The 19,128-nt window shown below is 45.7% G+C and overlaps 1 protein-coding gene across 1 annotated transcript in view; it reads right to left on the bottom strand.

Moving 5' to 3' along the window:
- Positions 1–12,606: 12,606 nt before the first annotated feature.
- Positions 12,607–19,128, bottom strand: part of RPS6KA1 (ribosomal protein S6 kinase A1) — a 95,812-nt gene continuing 89,290 nt past the window's right edge. Inside the window, exons 21-23 of the mRNA XM_056845789.1 lie at positions 17,433–17,550; positions 15,574–15,711; positions 12,607–12,752 (exon numbers count right to left, since the gene is read on the bottom strand). Coding sequence (XP_056701767.1) covers positions 12,630–12,752; positions 15,574–15,711; positions 17,433–17,550 — 379 coding nt within the window. The 3' untranslated portion in view covers positions 12,607–12,629. The remainder of the gene's footprint in view (positions 12,753–15,573; positions 15,712–17,432; positions 17,551–19,128) is intronic.

Genomic DNA, 19,128 nt, shown 5'->3' with positions numbered 1-19,128 from the left:
ACTCCTTCCTTTGCCTTACACACAAGGCTTCCAATAAAAAAACAAAAACAAGCCGGCTAGAGCTCCCCTCCCCTCTTTCTCGTTAAACTTTTGCTCCTACTATTGTCGGGGGGGGGGGGGAAAGGAACATAATGGGAATAATAAAGACCACTTTGGACTTTTTTTTTTTTTGAGGGGGGGGACTATTTGACGCGGTTGCCACAGTCGCCGGCGGAGGGTTTTTTAGAGAGAGGGAGAGGGCGGCTGAGCGATACTGCGGCTCCGCTCAGCGCTTCCTGGAAACTCCCGCTTAGGAGCGGGTGGGGCAGGCTGGTGGGGGGCGGGGAGGGAGGCCCGTCCTGCTCTGCGAGGGGAGTGGGTGGGTAGTCAGTCAGGTAGAGACAAGACCCAGCCTAGAGGGCAAGAGGAGAGTGCGTAACTACAACGTGGGGGGGGGGGAGACGCGCATGTGTGGGGCACAGGTGGCCTCGCAAGCTTTTAAGTGCCTTTCCCCCCCCCATACACAAAAAATGGACACCCGTTTACACAACTAGGGGCTACAGCGCGCTTTCCTGAAGCACCCCCCCCCCCGAACTGATGAAGGCGAAAGCCTCCCCATTAGAAAAAAATAAAGATACCCCCCCAAAAAAAGAAAACTATAGACCTCTTCAATGGGGGGGGGTCCTGAACGCCTCCAAAGCAAAGAAGCCCCTCCATTAGCCTCAAAAGGAGAAACTTCGGATGGTTCCCACACACAAAAAGGGCGGGGGCAAAAAAATGGACGCTAGTTTACAGAAAGGGGCCCACAACTACTCAACACTTCTTAAAAGCAGTCCAGGGGTAACCCCCCCCCAAAAAAAGCTCCCCCGTATTGAGGGAGTAAACTTCCCCATGTAATAAAAAAAGACGGTATAAAGCCCTCCTCTAAAAACTATAGAGTGTAAAGCTGGTAAACCTTCCGCTTGGAATGGGGGGGGGGCTTCTAACACAACCCCCAAAAGAAGGTTAAATAAAGCCCCTTCCCCCAAAAAACAACTCTCAAAATGTAAGATTCTAACTTTTCCATGCTGGAAAAGCCAACTTTAGAGAGGGCTGGCTCTTGAAGCCAGGAGAAGAGTTAATAATACGACCCCCCCCCCCAAAAAAAAAACACTGGGAAGCAGAAGCTGCCCTCCTCCCTCGTTGTAGATCCTACAAATTTAGCTGAGTCCAGAAGAGGAGCCCAAACCTTCCACCGCCCCCTTTATTTCCCCTTGATTTTTCTGCTAGGCGAGAGCTCTCTCTCCCCCCCCCCCTTTCAGTCTCCTTTCAGAGACCTTCAATTTATCCCATCAGCAAAGCTGCATGTCAGCTGGGAGGTTGGAGGTGGGGGGGGTGGAGAGAGAAAGAGAACAGGCTCCCATAGCAAGCTGCGGCGGCGCATAGGGTTAATGGCAGAGCCGCGTTGGAGAATGGGGGGATGGGGAAGGCAGGGTTTGTAAATGGAAACATTGGTATATAAGCATTTAGCACAATCGGGAGAGAAAAAAGGGCCAACTGCAGAGAGAACAAAAACACTCCCTTTGCTGCCCCCTGGTGCCAATTCCTGTACATTTCTCCCAGCAAAAGAGGGCATACACACACACACACATATGCATGTACACACCTAACAAAACTGTCTCTTTTCCTCCTCACTTTCAACTTGCTGTTGAAATTAGCAAGGTTGCACTCCTCGACTGCAGTCAGGATTTGCTCAGTTTCAGATAACTGTTAATACCGTCGGCCTATATTATGTCACGTTCCATCTCCCAGGCAAAACACACTAGGCCTTATCATCAGAGCAGTTGGAAGTACAGAAGGCAAAAGGGAGCGTGCATGCTTCAGAAGCCAGGATTGTTAGGGCGGGGAGGGAGAAATGGTGGCAACTGGACAGGGGGCTGCTGGGAAAGCGGAACAGCCAAGGTTATCTGGTGGTTAATTTTACTAGTAGAGAAATACTCCATGGAAAATGGCTGCCACAAGGAAGATGCATTTTGCATCTGATTGGCTGCACGCAGGGCTGAACGCTTGCCATGAAAATGGAGTTTAAGTTCTTGTAGAAACTGTAGTAGGAGGCCCACACATGACTTGCCTTCTCCTAGATCAACCCACACTGGTTGCCCAAAGTACTATACTACATAAAGGTGAGCGGCACATAGCCTCCCCTTACTAAAGTGAGATTGAGTCCAGCCAATATCCTACAGCTGAAGACCAAACATTAAAGCAGACTTTTCAAAACTCCCCCTAAAACGAGAACACCCCCCCAAAAAAGGATAAGGACTCTTTAATCACAAAGACAGTTAAACTTACAGTGCTCCTTCTTATCCTTGGCTCAAGGCAGTCTGTTATAATGGTTACACAAAGGTTCAGCTGTCCACTCTGCCATGAAATTTGCAAAGTGACCTTGGATCGGTCACATTCTCTCAGCCTAACCTACCTCACAGCATTGTTGTTAGCACATAATGGAAGAAAGGAGATTTATTTAGAACATCTCTATCCCATATCTCCAAAGAACCTGCTCAAGGAGGCTCACAAATTAAAATGACAAAAATAGACAACAGCATTAAAATTGCTAAAAATTAACTACTAAAAACCCAGCATTAAATACAAAGCTAGAACATAAAACGTTTAGTAGCTGAAAACTAGTCTCCATCAGTTCTCAGGCCAGAAGCAGATTACAAAAACATTTTTAAAAGTATGGTATAAACCACCTTGAGCTTGAAGGAAGAAAGGGACACACACACAATAAACAAACTTAGAGCCATGAGCATCAAAAGCAAAGAGAAGGGAGCAGGGATGCCCTGGGGTGAGTCCACATTATGCTTGATAATGTCAAGAGAAACGATCTTTTTAAAAAGATGCTCCAATTATCGCCAGAACTAATAATCAATACAAGGATTGCTACTTTGATTTGTGGACTAATCAAGATAAATCCTGGGAGGAAGACAAGAAAATCTGGAGCCTCCCCTGGCAACAGTCCATACCTCCCACTTTGTGAAGTGTTGATTAAAAGCATTTCCCAAATCATCTGTTCCCTCCCCTTTCTATTGTTATTGCAATTGGAGCAAGGACAATTCTATCAGCCTCCATTAACTTTAGTGGACTTTTAAAAGTGTCACTTGGCTTAGGATGGCATTATAAGCAGCTTACTTACAACACATTAGTCCAATGGTCCATCTGGATAGCTGCTGAATATGTTGACTTGAAGCAGGTCTCAGTTGTCTTAAGCAGAGATCTCTCCCCACCCTGTGATTTCAGATAATTTAAATGGAAGATGCCAGAGGTTAGACTAAGGATTTATTATTACTTATTGTGATTATTATTTATTCATTTGTACACCACTTTTCTCCCCAATGGAGAACCAAAGGTGTTGGTTTATTTTTTTTATTTTTGTTTACTTAATTCATAACCCACCTTTCTCCACAATGGGGACCCAAAGCAGCTTACATCGTTCTCTCCTCCATTTTATCCTCACAACAACCCTGTGAGGTAGGTTTTGTTGGCAGTATGCTAAATACTCCAACAGGTTAGGCTGAGAATGTGACTGGCCCAAGGTCACCCAGCAAGGTTCCATGGCATGAGTGGGGATTCGAACCCATGTCTCTCAGATACTAGTCTGACACTCTTATCCACTACACCACACTGGCTCTCCCATTTATATACCATTATATACATGCCTCTGCTACCAGCCTTGAAGTAGGGCTGTGGCTCAGTGATAGAGCATCCTCTTTACATGTCCCAAGTTCAATCCCCAGAATCTCCAGTTAAAAGGATCAGGCAACAGCTGATGTGAAAAACCTTAATCTCAGACTCTGGAAAGCCACAGCCAGTGAGAGTAGACCATACTGCCACTGACAGAGCCAAGGGTTTACTGCATATAAAGCAGCTTTATGTGTTCATATTTAGTTATGAGCTAGATCTGACAACTTCAATAGTATGTACTGAATCTTTATATACATATATAAGAATGGTTAAAGTAGTTACTTAATAGGAAATGGAAATTTGGCATATCACAGTTACTTTTTACCTCTCTGTACCAGCATTTCAACAGATATGTTTCTGTGCACATGCTTTAAGAAGTTTTAAATTAATGGAGAGGGGTCTGCAGTGTCAAGAAAGAACAGAAATCTTAAAGCAGGGCATCCTACACATGTAGGTGTTCACATGCTTTAACTATCATTAGATTTAGGAAGGGAGAGATCTCCTATGGAAGCCAAAATGATAGCTAAGTTTGCAGAAGGTAAACTGTATTTTTTAGCATTACATATATATAAATTCCTTTAACTTAATTTGCCATTCCCTGTTCCTAACGTATTTAAAAGCATAATCTACAATTATTTTTAATTTTACTCATAATGTGATAAGATCTCTTAAGATCCTTTGTTCCCTCTTCATACTTAACACAGTTTCTTTTCAATTTGGAAGTTTCATCTTGGTATGTGATACTCCATATAAGGCACTCTACCAATACATTGTGTAATAATAATTCCCTATTCCATTTAGTGAGTCCTACATGTAGCTAATATCTCACATCCAAGATTTGGTATCCTTTTGCAGCGTGCATATATTTTAATGTTTCCGCGAGTGTGAGGGACGAGGAGAGAGAAAAATCAAACGTCCTTGTTGTAATTGCAAGGCAAATTTCTGTCTCCGCTATCCTCTCCATGCTTTAATCATTTTGACACCAGCCTGTACAGAAGTAATTTAAAATTAATATGATTGACGTTGGTGGATAGCAAGGCCCAGCGTACAGCTCCACCTCCTGCACAGGATGGCTCAAGACAAGCCTGCCATTGGCTACGAAGCTGACACAAGACCTACCGAAAACACAGCAAACAATTAGTTTGCTAATTCCGTTTTCTCTTTAATTTGAAACCCGAAAATTGTCAGCCATCAGGTCACAAGCTTAGCTGTCTAATCTCGTGGTTCTTTTAACGCAGCAGCAAGGGTTTCTCTGTAAAGCAGGAGAACAGACTTTGCAAAAGTAAACAGAATGTTTTTTATTAACCAGTGTTCGCTTCTTAAAAAGTAAGACTTGAAGCTTTGCAGACTTTTAGGAGGGAGAAGTGATGATTAACACAGTTCCTTGAGATTTCCCTCCAAAGAAAGGGAAGAGAAGACCAGAAGCAGACCACAGACAGCCTTTTAACAACAAGGATTAGAGAATGTCCCCCACATTTTACTCCCCAGCACAGTGAGAGCAGAGCCAGCGTGGTGTAGAGGTTAAGAGCGGTGGACTCTGATCTGGAGAACTGGGTTGGTTTCCCCACTCCGACACACGAAGCCTGTTGGGTGACCTTGGGCCAGTCATGGTTCTCCCAGAACTCTCTCAGACCCACCTACCTCACAAAGTGCCTGTTGTGGGGAAGGGATTGTGATTGTAAGCAGCTTCGAGACTCCTCAAAGTAGAGAAAAGTGGGGTCTAAAAACCAACTCTTCTCTCAAAGACCGGGGGAGACTGGGAAAAAAGGCATGATAACTTTTCTGTCCTGATCTGTGACAGACTTTTCTTTTTTTTTTGCCATCAAGTCGCAGCCATTATGTCAACCCCATAGGGTTTTCAAGTCAAGAGATGTTCAGAGGTGGTTTGCCATTGCCTGCCTCTGCGTAGCAACCCAGTCTTCCTTGGTGGTCTTCTATTGAAATACTAACCAGGGCCAACCCTGCTTTGCTTCCGAGATCTGTCAAGATGAGGCTATCCAGGTCAGGGCTTGGAAGGTCCAAAAATAGAAAGCATGATTGAACAAAAAATTTAATCATAAGACTGACAATAAAGGTCTGTAGCTAATTCTGGAAATGTAAAATGCCATAGACGTTCTGCTTATCCAGTGAGGGATGCTGTTTTCTTCTGTTAAATGTGCCTAAAAATCTTTAGCCAACGATTTGCATGGTTATCTCTGAAATTCAGCATTCCCCCTCTTCCCCAATTTTGTGTTTACTGATTCCTTGTTTCGATGTTTTGGACTCCCAGACCCCAAAGCTCCCTTGCCTTCACACAGCAGACATTTCCCCTTGTCCTGAGGGCCTGCATTTTGGCCTTCTGCCTATTCCGTCTACCTATAATGTTGATTGTGAAAACACTTAGGGCACGTGCAGTTGACTCAACCACTAACAAATTTACGAACAGGCATTTATCCCAGCCGGCAATTCCATGTTCCTTTTTCTTGTAAGTCTTACTACTTCTTCGGCACTCTTCTGTCTTATACTGAGAGACTTGTTTTTAAGAACCTGTTGGGATTTAGGACATTACTCCTAAACATACTCAGCAGCTACACTGATTTATTTCGTTAAATTACACCAATCTGACTGCAGCATGTGTAGCAGGAAACCTGGCAGAAACATTACCGGAGAAGCGTTGTGCTGTGCCGTTTGGATACTGAGCAAACTAGCCCATAATTTCTTGGTTTGTACTTTGTTGGCTTGCCATCTGAATGCAGCCTAGATCATCGTCGAGAAATTGGCCTCCTAGCTGTTCCTTGGCCTTTCACATTTTGCTTTAAAAGTTTGGTTTGGTCTTGTGGCCTAGTGGAATCATGGGAAGGTGCTCACTGGGAGCTTAATGATCTTGCAGTTTCAGCGAGTGAGATAAAGAGTTAAGACACAGGTGCTGGTTTGATCATTGGGGCCTGGAGGCTTCAAGGCCAAAACAACTGGAGGGAGTTTCATCTACGCCTTCCATCTCATTAGCACAAGGACCTCTGGGTGGGGGAAGGTGGCTGGCTTAATTGGGCCTACATGCAGCAGCAGAGAACATGGGCCCATGCTAGTAACACACCTGATTGGCCAGGTTACTTGCTTAGCAACACATCCGATTGGTCTACTAGGATCATGCTAACTTGGCCAGTTTGGCTTAAAGGAAGGCCTTTCATTCCAGCTTGTACCCCTCTTCTGAATACCTATCCTGTGGATCATCCTTTGAACCAGGTTGGGTCTTGCTTGACGGGAAAACAAAGTTGCACTTACCTGTAATTGTTGTTCGTCGAGTTGTCTTCTGTGCAGGCACACATTGGGACTGCGCAGGCCGGCCATCGGAAGGATTTTCTTTAGCTTCTAGGTGTTAGATAGCGGGCGCCGCATCCTCCGCGCATGTGTCCACTTTCCTGCCAAAGCGACGTGACGTAGGAGTGCAGCGCCCCCTTTCCCCCAGTTCTTTCTTTGCCGCCTGTGAGGAAGGTTCTTCTATGCTTCGCTCGTCTTTATTTCTGTGAGTTTTGAAAATAATCGAACTCTGCGGCTGTGGCAATGGCGCAGACCGTGCTTTTCAAAAAATGTTCCCAATGTGGAACGAAGATGTCTAAAACAGACGACCATGCTCTGTGTGATCTGTTTGGGTGGGGCCCATAAGGTGGGCTCCTGTAAGATTTGTGTCCAATTTACACCGACGGCCCGATCTAACAGGGTGGCGTGTTTACAGGCTGCTCTATATAAAAAAGCCTTGGCTTGCTCTGATCTGCCGACTACGTCTAAATCGGTCGCGCGGGAGCATGCCCCCCAATCCGACTCCGTCGGTTCCATACGGTCGGATCCGAAAAAGAAACGCTCTACCTCCCCTGATGCTAAGGAGAAGAGGGCTTCATCAGAACTGGTACATAACCTAGAAGCTAAAGAAAATGGCCAGCCTGCGCATGCGCAGTCCCAATGTGGGACTGCACAGAAGACCGAAGACGAACACCTGTTCTTCGACTTTGAAACTCTGTTAGGACCCTGTGACTCAGTTTGGTTAGGTTACCTCTGGATTAGAGAACCAACGCTTATGTAAGTACCTTTGGTTAGCTGTTTAGCTTTTATTATTTTATCCTTGCTGATCACTGCTCTTATATTTGTATATTCCTGCAGAATGCTTTTAATAAACCTTATTAATTATAGCCTGTGGTGATTTTTTGGGTTTGGCACTTCAATCTGAATCCAGTACTTTGGGCCTTCATTGGCTACAGCTACCTCATAATTGTTTTTGGAACTCAATGTACACCTCACAGGGTTGGCTTCTTGAGGTATTTGTGAATTTGAACTGTTCGAGATAATTTCTAAAGTTTTACCATCACTGTTCAAAGTGATGTTGTGTCCACAGAAGGTTCAAGAGGGAAAAGATTCCAGATGCTTCTCTTTCACCTGTATCACTGTTCTGTTAGCTATTCTTTTTTGTATATGCGGTATGGTGCCTTTGTTACACGAACATAGTTCCACATCCACATGGGTTTGCATGTATTATTATTTTTAGGGAGAGGAGGGGAGGTACAGTACTCAGTTTGTCCAAATTTTCTACCCAATTTATATAGGCCTGTACCATCCTGAATGTGGGCAGAACCTGATTTGGTAATAGCTATTGCTTCAGAACACGATTTACACAGAGGTAGCTAGGAAGAACGTATTAGTCCTGTTCTAAATAGCCAAGGAGAACAGGGCTTGCTGCTGGGTGTGAGACAAGGAACGGTTTTCTGCTAGAACTAGAAGACAGCATACTTGCAGCACAAGTTCAACAGCATTTAGCAAGCCACACACCTGCCTTATGCTACTGTTCGCCAAGGTGCACATTAATACACTATTGCTACATGCACAGGGAGCCCTCAGGGTTAAACTCCTCAGGAGGGGAGGTTCGTTTTCGTTTCAAAGTGTTCAGCAGTACTCAGAAAAACAAGCTGCTCAATCCAGCAATATTTCAGCCACCACCTCCTGCAGTCAGGGTTTCTTAGACTGTGTGTGTGTGTGGGAAATCCTCAGTTATTTTGACATACCTGAAGCATACCTTTCACTGGCCCATCCAAGGTTTTTCCAGGGTGAATTACTGTCCATATTCTTTAACTGCACCAAGAACAAGGGTCTAGGCAATAAAGAGGCACAGAAGGACCTGAGCATTTTCCCGCTGTTTTGTAACTCACAAAAAAGCAAAAAAACAAAAAAATAAATAAATAAAATTGGGGGAAAAGAAAAAAAATAAGGGGGCCACTGCACGACAAAGGGAACAATCCTAAACATGCCTACCCAGAGGTAAGTCCCATGCTATTCAATGGGGCTTACTCCCAGGAAAGTGTTCTTTAGACTGCAACTTCAATTTAAAAAAGAAAAAAAGGGCTCATGTACTTTTTAAACCACTGCAACCAGCAAGATGTCAACAAGTGTGGTTTCCTAGCCCTGTTGCATCCACATCTCAATCGAGTTGGTTTTGCCTTGTCCGGCACCTGTTGGGAACACAGGAGACTTGTGTGGAGAAGAGAGCGGCAGCTTTACAGAACCCAAAGTAGTTTGGCGAGGGTGACCTCAGGCCAAGCGAGCAGGTAATAAGACCACAAAGAAACACTTGGTTAGGCTATGAAAAATATTCAGTGGCATGGGTTGGGCGTATATTCATGTAATTTGCTCAGGATAAACAACCAGATAAGAGCTCTCAAGAGGCCAGATCCGGCCCACGGGCCTTATGTTTGACACCCCTGTTCTAGACTGTATAATTTAGAGAAGCTCATCACAAACAAGAACAGGAGCCCTCCGTGCCGGGACTCATCATTTACAAACAACAGCCTTTGTTGCCCAAAGCACACAACCAGGCCATCTGCTGTCCCACCACAGGGGCATCAAGGCCCCAGCAGCATTTTATGGGATGGGCAGCAAGTGTCCTCCTCAGGTTATCTGGCAAGACAAAATGAGGGTGCGCTCTTTAATGCTCTTTCCCAGAGTTAAAACAAGGATTGGTAGCTCTGATCCACAGCTAGTAGGAACCACCCCCCCATCAATCGATTCACCTTAAAAACCTTAGATTCTGACAAAGTAGTAGTAAAAAGTGTTCCAAGAAACATCTAGGTGATTGGAAATTTATTGTCAGGAACCTACATCTGCATTCTTTGAGGTATGTGCACTGAAATGTTACCAAAATAGAAACTATTCTAATACAGGGTGAGTATCCCTTATCCGGACTGCTTGGGACCAGAAGTTGTCCGTATTTCGGCTCTTTCCACATATTTGAATATTTTGGAATTTCTGAGTACACACAATGAGATATCTTGGGGATGGGACCCAAATTCATTTATGTTTTGTATACACTTTATACACGTAACTTGAATGTAATTTTAAACAATATTTTTAATAATTTTGTGTACATTGAACCATCAGAAAGCAAAGGTGTAACAAAATGAGTACCCAGCTTGCTGGGGGTAAAGGGAAGACAACTGGGGAAGGCACTGGCAAACCACCCCGTAAACATAGTCTGCCTAGTAAACGTCGGGATGTGACATCACCCCATGAGTCAGGAATGACCCGGTGCTTGCACAGGGGACTACCTTTACCTATCTCACCAGAATACCTGTACCAGCTGTTAAACAACACCAACAACTAACTAACAACAGCAGGAAAGAAAATTCCAAGACCACGGTTACACAGCCCGGATAACCTACAAGAACCAATGAACTCTGACCGTGAAAGCCTTCGACAATATTATTAACAACAGCAGGCTTTCAGTCTCCACCTACGATGCAGTGTACACTGCATTTAACTTTTTTTAGGGGAGAGAAAACATTGAAAGCAGGCAGCATGGAGCTGCCTGCATGCCGGCTTGAAAGGTCTGGTTTTCTGATCATTCTGGATATGGGATGTCCGGATAAGGGCTACTCTACCTCTCTACCTCTTCCAGTGGCAAAATAAACCCTAGATCACAATGCAGAATTAAATACAATTGTGAACAGACTAATAGAGAAAAGGAGCTGCTGCAGGGAGGAGAAACGGGAACAGTGGTTTGAATTTCACAGGTGAAGGGGGATTTTTACCAATTCCCCCAACCTGCTGCAGACCCAATGTCTCCCTCCATGCTGATCCTGGGGAGGGGGGGGGTACCTGTCCCCAGAAACAGCATTTAAGGGGTCATTCTGGGCTGCAGCAGGAGCGGAGAGTCATGCTTGTGGACAGAAAGCCCTTTTGATGGGAAATTTCTTCCCCCATTAAATGAAGTGTGAAGGCAAGTTGAATGGATGCATACTTGGTCAGAGTCTGCAGTGGCAAAGGGCAAAAAAAAGGCGCAATGCAAATTTATCTTGCAGTTGAAAAACAAAGTAAAATCAAATAAATATGGAAGCCATTTGTGTCCGGTTTCAGAAATTCCTACAGAATTGGGTGACCTTGTTGGGTGACCTCGGGTCAGTAATACATTCTCAGCCTAACCTACCTCACAGAGTTGTTCTCAGGATAAAATGGAGGAGTGGGAACAATGCAAGCGCCTTTGGGTCCCTCCATGAGGAGAAAGGCAGGCTGTAAATAAAGTTAGTAATAAAGAACATGGTAGGAGCTTAATATGTTTTTGTCTAAATGCCAGACATTTTCCTGCCACTCCGGTGGTGATACCAAAAGCCCACTTAAAAAAAAGCACCCAGTGAGTGTACATTTTTTGCTATCAGGATGTCACATGAACAAATATGGCTGCTGTAAGGCCTAGATTCGCCCACGTTAGGAAGGACCTTTGAAATATACTCAGCTTTGAACTCTTGCATTGTGCAGGTGCTTTTAAAAAGATTCTGAGATGTGTTCTCTTAACACATTACAATTACTGGTTGCTCAGAGAAAGCTGTCTGCAGACTATACAGAGGGCCAATAAACCTGAAATTACAAGAATATTAGCAGTTGGGAGATTCAGGTAAACCTTTCAAGATCGAGTGCAACAGAGGAGGAACCACACAGTACAACATGCGCAGACAGGGCTAAAAGGTAAATCAGTAAAAACTTAAGCCACATGGTATGTTTTATTTGATAGTTCAGACAGAAACCCTGAGTTACCAGCCAAAGAATCAGTTAAATTTTTTAAAAAGCCAGTTTTTTTGCATCACGAGGCTCTGAATTTGTGTTATTTAACAGAGAGTTTTAAAAACTAAAAGACCCCCCCCCACACACACACATCTAGACAACCTGACGTTTTCACAGTGGGGAAATAAGTTTTCTTCCAAGTCCATTCTGTATTCAAAGCAGCGTAGTGACTGCCTCAAAATGTTGATTCAAGGATATGGGGTGGGGGAGAAGAGAAGCGATCCCGGATCTGCAGGTGGGTGTCCGTGAGAGTGATGTTCAAAGATGGTTGGGGAGGCAGGAGGGGAAGATGACAGAACAGGGACATTCAAGATACTCTCAGAAATGAGCCACATAGTTTGGAAGAGGAGGAAGTTTGAGAAACTTGTCCCTTAAAAAACCTATACATGATTTGGGTTGGGGGGAGGGAGCCTGTACAAACAAAGAGGATCTTGAAAGCTTCAGTTGGACTGACCGTGGTAAGGGGCGGGGAGGCAAATGAGTTGCCCCCGCTGTACCAGATTTGGCTCTAAAGAGGCATCTGCTTGTCTAAAGGTCTGGCCCATAGCAGGCCGGGGAAGATCTGCTGTATCAGTGTCGCCAAAAACACAGATTGTTGCGTATTCCGATTCTCATATACACATATACGAACTCCTTAACAAAGAGTCTTCACTGTACACTGAAAAAAAGAAGAAGAGTGAGGTCCATGAGGAAAGCAAGAGTTAGTCTGCCTGAAGGCACCGGGGCCTTGATGTGCATCTGAGGAAGTGCCTCAAAACAGGACTTCTCTTGGGGGTTCTGGTTCTGGCTCCCCTGGGATGTCCAAGGAAGCTTGTGCAGCGTTGAGAGAATGGGCAGGCTAGGGGCATCCCTCATTACAGTGTGGTAGACGGGAGCTTCTTCACCCTCCTTTGTGCTAGGAAGGACGATTCAATGGGCTTCAGCTGGGGGCTTGGCTTGGAGTTGTTCAACGCAGAGTACGTGGCAGCCATAGCACCCTGGGTGTGGGGGAGGGAGAGAGAGAAGAGCCATGAGACATTGCTCAAGTCGCATACGTGTACATGCAAGACAGCCCCGACAAATACCCAGAAGCAATGAACACATGGAGCTGCCTGATACCAAGTCAGATCATTGGCCTACCAAGGTCACTCTTATCTGGTTGGTAGCAGTTCTGTAGGTTCTCAGGCAGAGGACTTCCATATCACTGACTAGCTAATACAACCTCTGGCTCAAAACATATGTATATGTGGTGGTTCAGTAGAAGATCTCCCTCATTATGTTCTGGACTCTCCTTTATATACTGAGCCCTGGAACAAGTTTCTGGCAAACATTCTTTCAGCGTCACAATTATCATCTGATGCTGACAGATTAATCTATTTGTTATCAGATATGGACCCTTATATTTCCCGAAAAATGGCACTGTTTGAAAACCAGGGTGAAGCAAATCACGAAAGGTGGTAAAGCTGGATAGAGCCGAATGGGCATATTTTAATTTCCGCATTCTTTTAATGATTCTGGTTTTGTATATTTTAATTTGTTGTTATGCTGTTTTAGATTGTAACGGCCTATGGCCTCATACAATAAACTTGATCCGATTTGACTAGCTAATCCTTTTCACTGGAGACACCGGGACTGAACCTGAAACCTTCTATATGCAAAACAGATGCTCTGACACTGAGCCACAGTCCGTAAGTTGGTGCAGAAGAATGCAGGTATGGTAAGGGCCCTTTCACACATTACTTTATAATGTGTAACACATGAATATAACTAATGAGTGTTTTATGGATATTTGCAATTGTTCAAGTATGCTCCCAGGGAGCCAGAGTTGACTGACCTCCTCTCAATGAGGCAGTGGAGCACCTGAAGAGGGTCTGATGGCAGCATTTTCTACACCAGCTGTCCCCTTGCCCAAGAAAGGAGGGGTTGAATCCTACCATCTCTTTCCTCTGCACTGCAGACCCTGTTCTATATGATTTTTGGCCACATGGGTCCTACAATCCCCTATTTGTCAACTGCAGAAGTAGCCTCCGTCTCCTTCCTTCACCAGCTGAAGGAAGGTAAGTTGGTAAGATCCAACCCACGATTTGGGAGCTTTTAGTCTGGCTATTGGAGTACTGTGGAAGGTTGCCCAAGAACTTCAGGTAGTCCAGAATGCAGCCGCTGGCCAAAAGGTCTTTCAGTTTAACCTATTAAGAATCTGGTCTCAACTTGAAATACTGTATATACTCGAGTATAAGCCGAGTTTTTTTAGCCATGATTTTTGGCTTAAAAAACTCACCTCGGCTTATACTCGGGTCAATACGGTAATTCGCCTTCCGGGCCCTCTCCCAGCGCGCTCCTGCTGGCCAGCTGATGGGCGGGCTGTCCCGCCTTCTCCCCCCCACCCCACCCGATCGCGCCTTCTGCGCGGCGGTGGCTTCTTCCCTCCCACCTCACCCCACCTGATTGCGCCTTTGCGCGATCGCACCTTTTGTGCGGCGGCGGCGGTTTCTTCACCCTCCACCCCACCCCACCCCGCCTTCTGCTGGGCAGTGGCAGTTTCTTCCCCCCCACCTCCCCCGGGCCGGTCCTCCCGCTTGCCAGCTGACCCTGTGGGGCCTCCTGCGCGCAGGGAGGGGGCCACCGCCACCGTCTGCCTGCGCGCCTGGAGCCCGGTCAGGTAAGCCTGCGGGGGGGGGGGTGCATTTCCCCCTCGGCTTATACGTGGGTGCCTAATTTTTCCCCATTTTTGGGGTGAAATTAGGCACCTCGGCTTATACTCGGGTCGGCTTATACCCGAGTATATATGGTAGTAACCTTCAAAGGCATAAATGATTTGGGCCCAAGTTACCTAAAAGAATGCAATCCCTCATGACTCCCTCAACATACCCTGAGATCAAGAGGCAGCTCTACTGAGGTTGGACCAGAACCAACGTGTTGAAATCAAAAGAGCGGTTCCTCAGGAGATGGTAAGCTCTCCTCCCCTGGAGGTTTTTAAGCAGAGGTTAGATGGCCATCTGTCAGCAATGCTGATTGTGTGACCTTAGCCAGTTCATGAGAGGGAGGGCATCTTGGCCATCTTCTGGGCATGGAGTAGGGGTCACTGGGGTGTGTGGGGGGGAGGTAGTTGTGAATTTCCTGCATTGTGCAGGGTGTTGGACTAGATGGCCCTGCTGGTCCCTTCCAAATCTATGATTCTATGATCATTCATGATTATGGGTGATAATTCTGGTGGGGAAGGGGTGTCAGTTTATTGCAACAAAATCAAACAGCCCAGTGGCACCTTAAAGACGAACAAAATTTGTTCCAGTATAGGCTTTCATGTGTTAGAACTCACTTCATCAGAAGCATGATGCTCGGACTAATGAAAGCTGATGCTCGGATAAAGTTTCCCAGACTTTAAGCTGCCGCTGGACTCCTGCTGGATGACAAGATCTCAGGTGGTCTTTGAGGTGGCACCCTTCACCCCTCTGAGATTCCCTGCCCAAGGAGTCACACTTGATCCTTTGAGTGCTTTGAGATAGCTAGACTATATTCAAAACTATTGTCTGGGAGACAAACCTGAAAGGTTACACTTAAGAGATTTCTGCTACCCAAAAGCAGGATATAATTTGGCTCCCTTCTCTTCCTTTTATCCAAAGGAAACTAGGACAGTTACATGCACCAACGAAATAACATCTTGCTATTCTGTAGTATGCTTTTGGGAAAGACTCTTGCTGAACGAGTTCCTTGCTGAGCAATTAGGAGGAGGAGCTGAGGGAGCAGATCTTTCAGTAGCCAATATAGCAGATACCGGAGGATGGGGGTAGCAGCTCCCTTTCCCACCCCCAAAGTGTGCACCTTTACAAGTTGTACATCCTGGTGACTCAGCTGGCTCTGGGGCAACCTGTCCTTCTGGGTTATCCACGAGTGCTGGAGAACTTGCTTGGCAGTCAAGCGCTGCTGAGGGTCAACGTGGAGCATCTTGGATACCAGGTCCTGCAGTAAACCAGAGAACACAGCAGCTGTAATGGCCCTTCTGCACATTGGTGGCCAAGAGTGTACTAAATCCAGCTGCTTGGCTCATCTGTTTGAGCCCAGCTCCCAAATTTAACCCTGGTTGCTGTCTGTAGTTGGATGCCACCTGGTGTCTTTGACAAGACTGTAGAATCTGAATTCACTGGGCAATTGTACCATGAATTCACCTTTTCTCTCCCCCTCCACCCAGAGATTAACTCTGCAACTTTTAAAGGGTACTTTGCCTGTGCTTAGGAAATCTTGTTTGTCCTTAATCTCTCCCTCCCCCCTTCCAACTGATTTATAGTTTCTTTCTGCACCATCACAAATACCAGGTCTGATGTTGGAAGTCCACAGAAATTATTAGCAGTCCCCAGGAAAGATTCTTCCCTGTCCCCCAAGTGGCCTTCCTGTGGCATGTACTCTGTTTTTCCCCTCCCAAAAGCCACCCAATATTTAAAAGAATAACTACTATTTATTTAAAATGTTTATCTTCCCGCCTTTTCCCTGAGCATCTCCAACTGGTTTTGGACAACCTGGCAAGCAGTAAAAGATTCATATGAAGAAATCAGGAAGCTGAATTAATCTGCTAGAAGAAATATTATGCAAAATTAACCTGTTGCATTTTGAACCAATGCTTTGTCAAGCATTCTCACTGTCCCTACTACTTGTGAGAAAGCCAGTTTCTTCTTCCCATCTTTAACTAAAAGAGGGTTTTTTTCTATCAGAAGACTGCTTCTATTCTATACCAAATCAAAATCCAAGTTCTTACAAAATTCTGTAATCAGCCTAAAAGGCAAACCCATTTAGACAAGCCTAGCTTGCATAAAACATGTGTGTGGGGAAAAATACGTAACATGTTGATGATGTACAGAATTTGATTTTGGAGGTGGGTGAAATGCGGAGAACAAGGGCAGGAGGGCTTATAGAGAGGAAGAGGAGAAGCAGAAGCCATTCTGGGCCCAGGCTCCACAGCCCTGCAAACAACACTTGGCCATCTTTATAGCCATGAGGCTGTGAAAGTAGGAAAAATAAAAAAGCAAGCTTCCTCAGGAAGCCAAGCTCAGTGCTAAAGACTAAAAGACACTAAAGAAATCTGCACAGAACTGCCCCCTACTTGGTAAATTCCCTGAAGAGTCAGTTGAGCTTTTGGCAAAGGAACTCCTATTAGGAGAAGACCCTCAGCTTACACTCCAAACTGCCAAGTTCTGCGCTGTTGCCATTAAAATACACAGGACTTTATTAGAGAATGATTGTTAGCATATTTTACAATTTCATCAATTTTAAGATGATATTGTTAACCAGGGGTTGTTTTTACTGATCTTACACCTTTATATGTATGGGCAGTCTGCGATTCTGTGGTGCAAAACTGTTGAGTCTGGAAACCTTGATGTGTTGGCATGTGATTGTTCAGTTGACTGTATTAATAAATTTGAATTTGAATCTGCACAGAAGGAGAGGAAGAGATCCAGATGCAACGAAGGCAAACACAGGCAACTGCCCCACACAGTTAAGGCTCTCGCCTTTGGAAGATGAAGGATGCATCAAGCTCTCCTTGCCAATTCCCATAGACCAAAGTTGAAATAAGCAGTTTGGCTCCTAAGCCGAGCATTCCGTTACCTTTCCTTTCCTTTTATTTCAAGCTCATCCGACCAAAGATCTTGACAGCAACATACATAGAGCATTCCGTTACTACACCTTACCTTAGCTGTGTCAGAAACAGTGTCCCAGTTTCCTCCTTTGAGGGAAAACTTCCCCCCGCCTATCCGAGTGAGGATCTCCTCCGGAGTGTCATTGGGCCCGTTAGCAAAGGGAGTGTACCTGCAAAGAAGAAGAGGAGAAAAACCAGAATAGCAAGAGGGGCTGTGGCTCAGTGATAGAACATCTGCTTGGCATGAAGATGGTCCCAGGTTCAATCCCCAGCATCTCCAATTAAAGGGACCAGGTAAGTAGGTGATGTGAAAGACCTCCGCCGGAGAGCTGCTGCTGGTCTGAGCAGATAATACTGACTTTGATGGACCAAGGGTCGGATGCAGTATAAGGCAGCTTCATGTGTTCATGTGTGTTCATGTGCAGTAAAAGACAACCAGAGGGACAGGAGGGAGGGAAAGCACAGGTAAGAGGGAAGGAGGAACCCACAGAGAAGGAACCGGGGACACTTCTGTCTCCTCCTAGTGGGGCTGAAGAGACCTATTGAACGCCTTACTTTTTTTACACATAAAAAAGCTGGGACTCTCGAGTAGCACCCAGACCCTTCACTTGACAGTTCGGTAATTCATAACAATTATCACCATGCAGTATGTCAGGGGGTCCTATTTAAGGTTGCCAGAACCAGTGGGAGGGGGGGCAGCAATGGGGGGGGGAAGAGAATGATGTGTTAATTGTACAACATCACTTCTGGCAAATACCTGTAAGTACTGCTGACATGACGCTCTAGGATTCAGACAAAACTACTGTAAAGCATACACCTTTGTCCGACCCCTAGAGTGTCAAATAGGTAGCGTATCATTTCCGGGTGTTTGCTGGAAGTGCTGTTGTGCTGTTAGCACAATGCCGGCTTTCTGGCATTTCCCTCCCCCCACTGCCCCTTAATGGCGCACCGGGCAATGAAGAGGGAGGCTGGGAGATCTGGTATCCCTAGTCCAGTGGAGAGCCAGCGTGGTGTAGTGGTTAAGAGCGGTGGACTCTGATCTGGAGAACCGGGTTTGAATCCCCACTCCTCCACATGAGCGGCAGAGGCTAATCTGGTGAACTGGATTTGTTTCCCCACTCCTACACATGAAGCCAGCTGGGTGACCTTGGGCTAGTCACAGCTCTCTTAGAGCTCTCTCAGCCCCACTTACTTCACACCACACTGACTCTCCAGGAGACAGAGATCAGTTCACCTGGAGAAAACGGCTGCTTTGGAAGGGGGACTCTATGGCATTATACCCCATTGAAGTCCCTCCCATCCCCAAATCCTGCCTTTCCCAGGCTTACCCCCCAAAAAAAATCTGCAGGTATTTCCCAACCCGGAGGTGGCAACCTTAATTAGTCAGTACCTGATACCCAAAGCTACGCCAACCAGAAATCTGTGGCATCCAGCAAGGCCTTGCTAAAGTATCTCAAGAACCCACTATTGCTCACCGCCTCGGCTCCTGCTTCCTAAGATGGTTCCCTGCATCAGGAGGCCCCACATTCTTCCTTCAAACACTGCTGTTCCCCAAGCAACGACAGTATATGAGCCAACCTCCACCTGGAAGGGGGAAAAGTCTCCTCTGCTGCTTGGAGAACTATGCTGCCATCCAGTGGCAAGGCCAGTTACGGGACAGTCTACCCAAGGGACCCAGCACATCTCCCATCAAGGGTGAAAGAATCAAACTTTTTTTTTTTAAAGCATTGCTAGATTAAGCAACTACT

Source organism: Euleptes europaea, chromosome 3 (genome assembly GCF_029931775.1).
Source record: "Euleptes europaea isolate rEulEur1 chromosome 3, rEulEur1.hap1, whole genome shotgun sequence".
Taxonomy (NCBI): domain Eukaryota; kingdom Metazoa; phylum Chordata; class Lepidosauria; order Squamata; family Sphaerodactylidae; genus Euleptes; species Euleptes europaea.
This window is presented reverse-complemented; position numbering and strand designations above follow the sequence as displayed.